The sequence below is a fragment of a genome, unplaced genomic scaffold, assembly GCF_019419815.1.
Source record: "Pyrus x bretschneideri cultivar Hongxiangsu unplaced genomic scaffold, Pyrus_bretschneideri_v1 Contig18, whole genome shotgun sequence".
NCBI lineage: Eukaryota > Viridiplantae > Streptophyta > Magnoliopsida > Rosales > Rosaceae > Pyrus > Pyrus x bretschneideri.
The window spans coordinates 2,820,083-2,831,845 of NW_025999479.1; the positions used below are offsets into that span (position 1 = coordinate 2,820,083).

Sequence of the window (11,763 nt, forward strand, 5' to 3'; positions counted from 1 at the left end):
AGTTTCTAGCTTAGCTGGTTTTCTAGGGGCCGAGCGTGCAATGATGTCCCAAAAATTCGACTCCGTTTAAGGAAATTGAAACTTTTAAGGAAGTTAAAACAGCTCCAAACAATTACAATACCAAATTACAAATCCATGGGTCGTCTAGACTGCCAAGGTTTAGCACACGTGGCAGCAACCCATGTGGTCTCAAGTATTAGTTGGCTGTTACGTTGACGGCTGAAGACGGCGCCACTGGAAAAACAGGAGTATTCTACGTAATACGTGCCCCTCCCCTTCCCCCTGGTGCAAACACACTTATAGAGAGAGAGAGAGAGAGAGAGAGAGAGATGGAGAACGGGTGGAGGAGACGGTGGGGGACCGGCTGGTGGGGTGGTCAAGTGGTGGTGGTGGTGGCGGCGGCGGCTACACATTGGGATGTCAAGGGATTGTTGGTCCTACCATCTTTTGGGCACGCCTCGCATGTGGGCCCCGGAATTAGGAGTATTTTTTGGAGGCATTGGGTCTTGGTTTGGAAGCATCCGGTTACTGCAACTATAAATATACCATTCTGGATTATGTCTCTCTCACATCCATACATACACTCTTACACGGACAGAAGACGCACACTGTCTCTGTCTCTGTCTCTCTCTCTCTCTCTCTCTGAAGAAATCTCGCTTTGCTTTCTTTCTTTATATTAAGCAAGCACTCTGTTTCTTCTCCTCTGTTCTTCGGCAACACCGCCAAATCTTTATATTCTCACTCCTCAAATCCTTTTTTTCAAGGTATTGCTTCAAGAATTCCTTAATTTTCTTGAATGGGTTCGTTTTAAGTTTTGATTTGGTAATCATATTAGACATCAAATACCACCTCACCATTTCTAACTGACACATGTTTTTTGGGTTGTTTGAGTAGATATGACGAAGCAGAATGTGGTAGTTTCCCACCCCGATGCCGAAATCATGGACATGGCGATATCGGTGGATGTGGCCAACTCTTCCATTTTCACGGCGGTGGCCGAAAAGCCTCCGGTGGGACCTCCAGGGTACATCTCCATTTCTCGAAGGAGGTTCCTGAACTTGAAGAACCTTGACAGTTTCAATGGAGCTGAAAGAATCAACTCTTGGGTGGACTCAATGAGAGCTTCCTCTCCCACCCATCTAAAGTCCTCATCTTTTCTGAAAGAAAATTGGATTGTGAGTTCCATTTTGCAAAATTTGTCTTATTTACCAGGTCAAGATCAAATTAATAGAAAATATTAGGTTCTAATTTTGTAATATTGGTAAAATACAAAAACAGCATCAGCACCCATCGGCCTTAGACATGTTTGAGCAGATTATCGATGCTTCAAAAGGGAAGCAAATAGTCATGTTTTTGGACTACGACGGCACACTGTCACCCATAGTTGAAGACCCAGATCGAGCCTTCATGTCTGATGCAGTAAGTGTATACATACATACATATATATATATATATATATGCATATATCGTCTTTCAGTCTTATCCTTCTTTTCTTTCTTGTTTTCTATCCGGTCCATGTTTCTTAACTTTTGTGTAAAAAACACAGATGAGAAAGACAGTGAAGAAAGTTGCTAGATCTTTTCCCACAGCCATAGTGAGTGGAAGATGCAGAGATAAGGTATTACATTTATTTTCAAGCTCCTTTTAGTCACTACTTACATATCTTTTACTGCATTTTTTAAATTTTTTTTTTTTTTTTTTTTTCCAGTTTTGCTTGATTAACTTTATATTTTGTTTCTGGAAATTGTGAACTGTAGGTCTACAAATTTGTAAGATTGGCAGAGCTGTACTATGCTGGTAGCCATGGCATGGACATTAAAGGTCCAGCAAAAGGCTCCAAATACATGAAAGTGAGTGTGTGCTTGTACTGTATTATCAGTGTCACCCTAATCTCCTTCCCACTAAAAAGAAATAAAATATAACAATTATCACTATTACAATCTTTTATTCAATTTTTTTTTATAAATACTTTATTTATTTTTAATTACTCTTCAGGGTAGTCAAGGTGTTCTCTGCCAACCAGCAAGTGAGTTTCTTCCAATGATAGATGAGGTTTACAAATTGCTTGTTGACAAGACCAAATCAACTCCTGGAGCCAAAGTGGAGAACAACAAGTTCTGTCTCTCTGTGCACTTTCGATGTGTTGATGAAAAGGTATTCACTTGATTATAACAACTGGTTCATGAGAAAAATATATATTGATTTATTTCAATTCACTTTATTAATATATTTAACACATGACGTGACAGAAATGGAATGAACTGTCGCTGCAAGTTAGGTCAGTTCTGAAGGAGTACCCAATGCTCAGACTTACCCAAGGAAGAAAGGTGAGTTTATGTTATGACATCTACTTGCCATCCAGACAATCTTGAATCTGGGAGTTTCGTTTTGGTTTATTAATTTAACTTCTTCTTTTTTTCTTGTTGGTCAATTTAGTAATATATGTGGTGTAAGTGGGATTTGTATCTCACTTTCAATATTGCTAATTGTCTAATGCAGGTCTTAGAAATCCGTCCTACCATCAAATGGGACAAAGGGAAGGCTCTTGAATTTCTACTAGAGTCACTCGGTGAGTATATTTGCATTGGACTGTATTCTAAATTTTTTTATACTACTCTAACTTTGCATCGGTAGTTGGAATATATGCAGTCCTAGAAGAAAACTACCCCTCTCATTATTTTATTTTCTAACAGTAATATTGTCAAAAAAATTAATATTACAATCATGTGCGATGCTTTTTCTCTTCTCATCGACAAATTAATCGAGGTAGTAATTATCCTTGAATATGTAGGATATGCCAAATGCACCGATGTATTTCCTGTATATATTGGAGATGATCGAACGGATGAGGATGCATTCAAGGTATTAAGAGAAAGAGGACAAGGTTTTGGCATTCTCGTCTCAAAAATTCCCAAGGAAACCAACGCCACTTATTCTTTACAAGAACCAGCTGAGGTGAGTGATCAGTGTATTGTTGTACTTTTGTATATCTTCATTTGATTTCATTGGTTGGTTTTCTTTTTTCTTCATGTTTTTGGCTTATTCTAATTTTTATGAATTTAGCATATATATATATATATATTTTGGCTTTAGAGTTAACTTTATTTGTTAATTATTTTGCAAAGGTTATGGACTTTCTTCAGAGATTGGTTGAGTGGAAACGAAAAACAGTACGATCCCATGCTATGCTGTAAAGAGTTTGAAGATATAAATATATTCGAATGCACCCTTCCAAGAATTGTCCAAAGGGGTGGTTAATTTAGTCAGATAATGTAATTTACTTTTGAGGTTAAGTTTGGAAAAGCTCAAGAAAAAGAAAAAGAATTGTAACTTTTCTTGGCTTCAATGCCTTGTACATTTTGTGACTATCCTGTACAAGGAATATATATATGTAATCTGGCAAGTTTGTAAATGTAATTATCTTATTTCTCTCTCTATCCAAAGTTTATTTATCTCTCTTTATTGTGACACAACAAATCATAAAGACGTACCTAATCCTATCGAAAAAAATCTTTCATTATCTGTTTGATCTTTTAATGTTATGTGATTCGACTAAGCAGCCGTTCTGTTAACAAACTAGCAAAGTCCTTAGAGTTATTACCTAAGGTTGTGAGATAATATCGGTAATTGGCCAAGTAGGATACATATTGGTCACTTCCTTCAATATAACCGGAAGAAAAAAAAAAAAAAAAAAAAAAAAAAAAACCCACACACACGCGCGCACACATAAATGACACTTTTTTGCTCTTCTGTTGAAGCTTACGTGAAGGAAGTTGACATTTAACTTCAAAGTTAAGTGGAAATAGTGAAAGTAGCTTACCTATTCATAAATTCATGCAAGGTCTCTTGTCACAAGTCTCATTATGTGTGGTGATACTCAGTCGAAAAACATACTTAACATATATGAGTTCGTTTCCACTCATAAACTAACATGCTCAAATACCATGAAGCCATGAAAAATATCAATGTCCCACCCTAATGTTAATTGGTAGTAAAAGAGTAACTCAACTCCTTACATTCTCATTATCCCATGCAAGACAACACTTTAGATCCGCACAATAAGAAACAACGTACAAATAAATAAGTTTTGATTGTGTACATTATTTAAATCGTGCAATGTTATTTAAATCTCACAAGAATAAGCCGCCTAACTTGTAACTTGTAAGAAAGATTAGGTGCTTTATTGCTTTGAGATTTTTTTCAAGGTGCATTGACCATGCAAAATTGGGAAAAACGGAGTCTCGGTTGTGATTTTGGTGCTTGTATCTACCTGTATATCCATAAACGTAAATTGCTTTGAGATTTAGTGTTTAGAATTCGATTTGAAAATATAATTAAATGTAAATATAACATGATATTATAATTAATATAAATCCTTTAAGAAAGCTAGAAGAACACTAAAAATGCTGCAAACAGTAAATTAAATGAAAGATAACATGATATATGTTCCATAAGTTGGCATTTTGGCACTAATGCACTTTTTGGGCTAATTTCTGCATCTAGTATAAATAAGCATATTAATTCCGACTGGATAAACACTGATATATCTTGCAAGCAAAAGAAAACCAGCAAAGAACATGCAAGTCTCTAAAGGGACTTGGATTAGATTTTAGCCTTAATTACCCGATAAAGTATCCATCATTTGAGGATAAGATTACACACGAACGCCATATTAGTGATTGGACCATTGAAGAGATTCAGGTAGTGTGAGGGCCCTCATTAACTAAGATCCAAGATCCTTCTTTGCCTTTAATCGCATGTACATGTCATTGCTGAGTCAAAAGGATTTATTAACTAGCTAGATAGATATTCTGGTTTGTTTGTATTTTTTGTTTTGTTTTATAATCAAAGTGAGTTAGATTTTTTTTATTTTATATATATATATATATATATATTTTTTTACAAGAAGCGATACAGTGATACTTCAGTAAACCCTATTGCTTCAAGCAAAAATAACCAAGAAATTGATTTGAAGTGAATATGCTCAAACAAATAACTTATGTAAACCCTTAACGTAGGGATGGCAATGGGACGGATTGGGTTCAGATGTGCTATCCTCATAACCGAATCCGTTTGTTTTCCCCGTACCCGAAACTGTAAAAAATCCGAACGGGTATTCCCCGTAACCGAACCCATCGGGTAACGGATTCCCCATTATGAATTTATGATATTTCATTCTTATGAAAAATTAAGCAAGTGTTACAACACGCTTGCTAAAATTTAACTAATTAAACAGTGATTCATAAACAAACATAATGGATACTATAAGGATCATATCCAAACATCAACCACTTTCAAATTGAAATCTTGAAAGCATAACAACGATACTTAGATGTTCTGGAAAATTTGATCATAATTCAATATACTCTAGCAAAAACAAGAAATTCAGGAGCGAAAAAGAAAAGAAATACAAAATGCTCCATCTAATGCCTTGCCCACATAACTTAATAACAACCAATATTTTTCTTGTGTCCGCAAAACAAGCAGCCATAATTCATGATGTTCCAGTTCCTCCCTCACGACCATCTTCACATAACCCCTTCAATGAAAACAATAAAAAAGAAATAAGCATGATTTAAAAAATATTTAGTTACAAAAATTTAATATGTATAATTCAATGTATGTAACTATTCAGTAACAAAAATATAATATGCATGATTACCAATACTTACCTCATCCACATACATATCCTCAAAGTTTGAGCAAAAGCTAGTATGTTCATCAGAAGATGAAGTTGTTTATAAAAGAGCAAACTTACATTAGTTTGTAAATTGAAAGTATATTAATAGGGTAGATTTAGTACATAAGAGCAAAAAATATAATAAAAGGCAGATAATATTAAGAGTTTGAGTACCTTTTATTTCATTCCATAACCAATCTTGAGCACATATTAAAACTTCTAACATCTTCGGATGAAGTCTATTACTATGGGGACTTACAAACCTCCCACTAGTACTAAAAGCCGACTCAGAAGCAACTGTAGACATTGGATACTTAGTCACATTTGATTTCCACACAAAATGTCTAAGTTAGATGTTCAGGCAAAACAGTCTCATCCAAATAGTGATCAAGTTCTGACTTCACATCATCTGTGGTCGTCGTACTAGACACAAAACGATCGTAGTTATCCATTAAAGGATCAATATCTTCAAATTCAAAAAAATTCAAGTGTGATGAAGAAGCAAATGATGTTTGAGACCCCATGTTGGAATTGTGATTGGACCCACACTATTTGACCAATTCATAACAAATGTTGTGAATTTTCTCAATTTCACTTGAAGTACTTTTTCCATAGATGAGAGGAAAAAAGTATTCAATCAACTTCATCTTGAATCTGGGATCCAAAACAGTTGTTATAGCCATTACTTCATTAATTACACTCCAATACTTATCAAACTTCTCAATCATGTTAGCTGCCATATGTTTTATTTCATCATATGGAGTGTTAAGCCACCGAGAAAATGAAATTCTAATCTCACAGATTTTTGGAAAATAAAGATTGGTAGTGGGGTATTTAGTTCCAGAAAACAACTCTAAGATATTATAAAACAATTTCATCTTCTCACAAGTCTCTTTTCCCATCAACCAATCTTTCTCCTCCGGCAAACACTTAAATTGTGTTTCTCATTGTTTTAAACGATAAAAAACATCATTGTAGATCAACGCAGTTTGAATCATAAAACATGTGGAATTCCATCGAGTCTTACAATCAAGCACCAACTTCTTTGTGCTTGGAATTTTTAATTGACGTGCTGCCTCTTCAAACTTTTCCTTTCTCTTTTGTGTTGTTGACTAATAAGCAACTATCACGACTTTTCTCAACACTGCTACCAATCACTTTCAAGCCATCCTTAACAATCAAATTTAATATATGCGCACAACAACGCATATGAAAAATTCTTCTAGCTAGCAAAAGTGAGTAGAAAGCTTTTCAAGCATTTTTTTATCATGGAATCATTCATAGTACAATTATCAACAGTTAAGGTAGAAAGCTTACGATCAAGGTTCCAATCTAGCAACCAACCCATCAAAGCATTTGTAAATGTCTCAGCAGTATGGGGACAAGGTACATAGATAAACCTGAAGAAAAAATTACAAGAAAAATAATTACTAAAAAGAATCCAATCAAGTTTTATGCCATCTACCTTTTAGATTCGCAATCACACAAAAATTTGAAAAACACCTTATGAAACTACCAATCTTGACATGGGAACCCCTCTGAAATATGGTACAGCAATGATCACCATCTTAGTAAATTGGCTAGGTTGCTTAGTTGTTTTAGATTAGGTGTTGATACCTTGGGCAAGGATGATGCAAAAGATATGAAATATTGTTTTCTTCAAACTTTGGACTTATTTTTGTATTAGATACTTTGTACTATATCTACCTATAATTTATGGTTTTATGTTTTCGGAATCAAAAGTCTAAGTCTCTGTTTTTTGTCTCTGAACAATCCTAAAATTAGAAGTTAAATGAACAAGATAATAATATAAAAAAAAATTACCTTATAATTCAGCTCTGCAACAACCAAGAATCATCAATAAAATGTGTTGTAATCACTATGTATCCCCTTTCTAGTTATTTACAGTCCACATATCAGTAGTTATAGCAATTGCCTTTTATCTTGTCCAACAAATGCATTGTTTTGGACCTTTCATAATCAAAAACTTTAAAATATCAATCTTGATTGTGTTTCTTGACACCAACTTGAATAGCGGTCGAACAATACTCATGAACCTTCGAAATCCAAAATGCTCCACTATGGAAGGAGGGTACTTATGTAATATTATCATTATAGCAAGCTCTCTCCTTGTAGTTTCTTGATCAAATGCATAGAGCTCTACTTTTCCATCTCCTCTAATTTGTGTCAATGTTTGCTTCAATCTTTTTTGTTTCTGATACACACATACCTTTAAATGATTTTGCAAATGGCTGGTGCTGTTTACAGTTTCCCCGCCAAGTTCCTTTTTACAATACATGTATATTTGGGGCTGAGTAGTATGATTTGGTATTTCTTGGATTTGAACACTTGAGATTCTTGATTAGAATCGATTGGATCAGATTGTTGAGAACAAATTTCCTTTTAGTCATAGTGGATTGCTACAAACAAAATTAAAAGAATAAAAATTAACAGCAAACTAATTAATTAAACAAGAAAGAACCAAATAATTAAACAAGTACACAAGTTTTTAGATACTTTAACAAGTACACAAATATTAGGAATGCCTTGACTTTCAGAGTACCTGATCCAATCAAGAAGGCTTGAAGCAATATTTGCTGCTGCTAATTTGTAAGAGAAAACAAATAGGTTTTTCTTCCCAAAATTGAAGTTTTGAACCATCTTTTCTGATCTTTGAGTTCTTCTAGATTCCATGATTGATTGAAAGCATTAAAAATTTTGGAATAAAGTTAGACACCTTTGAAGTCTGGACGCTCATGAGCTTTGGAGTCTCCCAGAATCCCTCAATTGATGGAGTATTAAAGTTACTGGAGAAAAAAAATAGGGATTTCATCCTTTTATAAAAATGAAAATGGGGTGGGTTTGGGTACGGGTTCGGAGCAGATACCCCTATAACTATAATCGAACTCGAAACCAAAAAATTTACTTAACATTACCCATAACCGTTAAAAACCCGAAATTTGATCCCTGAAACATAACTTTTTGGGTCGGTTACCTGCGGGGATCGGGTTTGACGGATTAAATTGCCATCCCTACTTACACGGCTACCACAAATGCTACCTACACAAATCTATCACAAAGAGGATAGACACAATAGATTCGTATCAACGACTACAACCAGTCACCGAATAGCGAGGCCACATAAAGTTATCACTAAGGAGCGAGATCACATAAAGTCATCGTTGGTAGACGAAACCACATACTTATTGCTCAAGTGTGAATACCATATCTAGCCAATGCTATATTGCGACTATATCACTTGCTATGTGAGCCAACAAAATATCCTAACCCATTGCATCGCATGTTAGGGCAGTCAGGCCATGGTTACATGTAGCCTATCTATTCTAGTGGAGTCTGCCACTACATGAGTCCATGAGAAGCAGCGAGACCACCAAAACTAAGGTTTAGGGCAGCAGAACCACCACGTCTAAATCCCCAAACAGCAAAATCGATAGTTCCAGTCACCTAAAAAGGCACAAAACGCCAAATCTAGTTGCTAATGACGACATATCTGTTAAGTCCTTTCACCAAATTAGTCACCTGCCAGACTCAAGGTCACATGGTAGCAGAGCTACCATGTTAGACGCCTAATGTGGTGAAATTAACCAATCTCGTCATCTAGTGCAGCGTGAACACCATATCTCATTGCCCAGTGTGGCGTGATCGTCAAATTCGGTCTGCAATGTAATGTGGCCGCCAAATATGGCCGTACGAGGCAATGCATCTATAGAAAAAGATCAAAGAAAGCATTGGAGTTGTTGAAATGTCCCACATCCACCATATAAATGACAAAAGAACAGTTTAAATACCCTAATCCCACTCCAACTTATATAGAGGCCTATTGTCATAAAACCCCACACTTGACGGATTGTATAGGTGGTAGTTATCAAGTTGAAGACAATATCAGTGTTGTTGGAAGTGGGTCTTTAGGCCGTTTCTCTGATAATTCTATTTGGAATCCGAGCCTGGTTTGCCCTAATCCTAACCTGTAGAAAAAAAATTTCCACTTCCATGTGGTACTTGGTTGATCTTGTTCCTGTGTTTCTTCTGCAGTAATAAGTTAGTCCGTGTTTTAGTAGGAATGCAACAGTACAATTCTTGCTTCTGTGGTACGATGTCATGCCGTATACTTTATGTTGCTGTAAACCTATTTTCTGTTAGTCAGAATGACAAGTATAGAAGACAACTTAAGCCTGAAGTTGGAGGGTGGTCCTTGAACACAAACCAACAATTTAGCTTTAAGCCCCGTGGTTATTCAGAATGATGCTTCCGTCATATCAAATATTTTGAAACTCAACGGATCAAACTATCCTTTTTGGTCCAAGGTATTAGAGATGCCCATCGCTAAATGTGGTAAAAAGGGGTTCATAACAGGGAGTATCATGGAACCTGGAGATGACAGTGTTACGTATGAGACGTGCAAGACTGGGAATGCAATAGTGAAAAAGTGGTTGATCAATTCTATAGAGCTTGCTATTATGGGATTTTTCATTCACCTTCGTACGACTCAAGAAGTATGGGAAGAGGTTGCTCAAACATATTATGATGGCTCTGATATTTCTAAAATTTATGAGTTGAAGGTAAAATTGTTTCGACTTCGTCAAGAAGGTCATCATGTTAGTGTGTATTATGCTGACCTCAAGTCTGTTTGCCAAGAGTTAGATCAACGAAGATCAATCAAGATGGAATGTGCTATTGATTTTAACACACTTCATAAAGAAATCCAACTGGACTATGTTTATGCATTCTTAGTGGGTTTGGATGATTATATTTGAGGTACGCAATGATGTTTTACGTACTCAACCCTTACCATATGTCGAGGAGGTGTTTTTTGTTATTAGGCATGAAACGCAACGACATGCCATTATGATGGGTGGGAGTAACGTGAACAACCAAAGAAGGATATCATCGATGGCTTTAGTATCTTAGCCACCTCCCATTTTCCGTCAGACTAATTATTCTAATTCATCATCGAATTCTTGTCCTTTTACATGAGAAAACAAAGATGATTTAAAGTGTACTTTGTGCAAGTAAACCTGCCATACTGAAAAGACATGTTTTTGAAGCATGGGGTACCTAATTAGTTTCCAAAATTGAAGAAAAAATTGCGTGCCAAGTAGCATGCAAGTGCTGGACAAATGGAAGTTGTGCCTCCCTTGCTACTGCCACACTAATTGCTAAAAAGGCTGTGCCTCCCTTGCTCCATCGTACTGCACATTGTGACTCGTCCTCGAACACAGGTACTATAGGGTGTATTATTTTAGCCTCAGACACTGAGCATCATATAAGTTGGATTCTGGACTCTGGTGCAACGGATCATATTACATATGATAAGAATGTGTTTCAATATATGGCAACGTCTCATAGAAAATGTGTGGCAGTTGCCAATGGTACCATTGCACCTGTTGTTAGCCTTGACACCGTGTATCTCACACCCTCTCTTCCTTTACATCGCTGCTTACTTGTTCCATCTTTATCACATCATTTGTTATCAATACCACAAGTTACTGAACAATTGGATTGTGTTGTTCTAATGTATCCATCTTTTGGTCTACTTTAAGATATTCAGACGAAGGAGATAATTAGGCATGGCACTAAGAGAGAAGGGTTGTACTATGTGGATGACATCATTCCTGGTAGAGCTAATGCGGTTCAAGCATCTCGTGCTAATAATTTACAAGAGGTATGGTTATTGCATCGCTGATTGGGCCATGCATCTCTTGGGCATTTAAGGCGTATGTTGCCTAGTCTATTTAGTGGAATAAGTGAATCATACTTACATTGTGAAGTATGTATTCTTACTAAAAGCCATCGTGTTTCATTTCCTTCTAGTATGAATCAAAGATCATTTCTCTTTGATCTTATGCATTCTGATGTTTGGGGGCCTTATCTAGTTGTTACTCATTCCCGAATTAAATGGTTTGTTACATTTGTTGACGATTGGACTCGTATGACTTGGCTATATGTGTTAAAAACTAAGAGTGATGTTGGTATGGTGTTTCGATCTTTCTCTTAGATGATTCAGACGCAATATTCTTCAGTTATTAAAGTTCTCTGTTCTGACAATGGAGGTGAATACATTA

General features: G+C 35.9%; 1 protein-coding gene across 1 annotated transcript; it reads left to right on the plus strand.

Moving 5' to 3' along the window:
- Positions 1–553: 553 nt before the first annotated feature.
- LOC125476237 (probable trehalose-phosphate phosphatase J) lies at positions 554–3,437 on the plus strand. The gene is made up of 10 exons (XM_048582103.1): positions 554–764; positions 895–1,175; positions 1,279–1,419; positions 1,547–1,618; positions 1,758–1,850; positions 1,996–2,154; positions 2,250–2,327; positions 2,500–2,569; positions 2,792–2,955; positions 3,126–3,437. Exons 2-10 carry the CDS (start codon positions 897–899, stop codon positions 3,192–3,194), a joined length of 1,125 nt encoding a protein of 374 aa, XP_048438060.1. The 5' UTR covers positions 554–764; positions 895–896; the 3' UTR covers positions 3,195–3,437.
- Positions 3,438–11,763: the final 8,326 nt, after the last annotated feature.

Excerpts from the sequence above, each read along its gene's own strand:
- LOC125476237 (XM_048582103.1), top strand. The coding sequence starts at position 897 with ATGACGAAGCAGAATGTGGTAGTTTCCCACCCCGATGCCGAAATCATG. Across the intron at positions 1,619-1,757 it reads GTGGAAGATGCAGAGATAAG|GTCTACAAATTTGTAAGATT; the intron begins GTATTACATTTA and ends TGTGAACTGTAG. Across the intron at positions 1,851-1,995 it reads AAGGCTCCAAATACATGAAA|GGTAGTCAAGGTGTTCTCTG; the intron begins GTGAGTGTGTGC and ends ATTACTCTTCAG.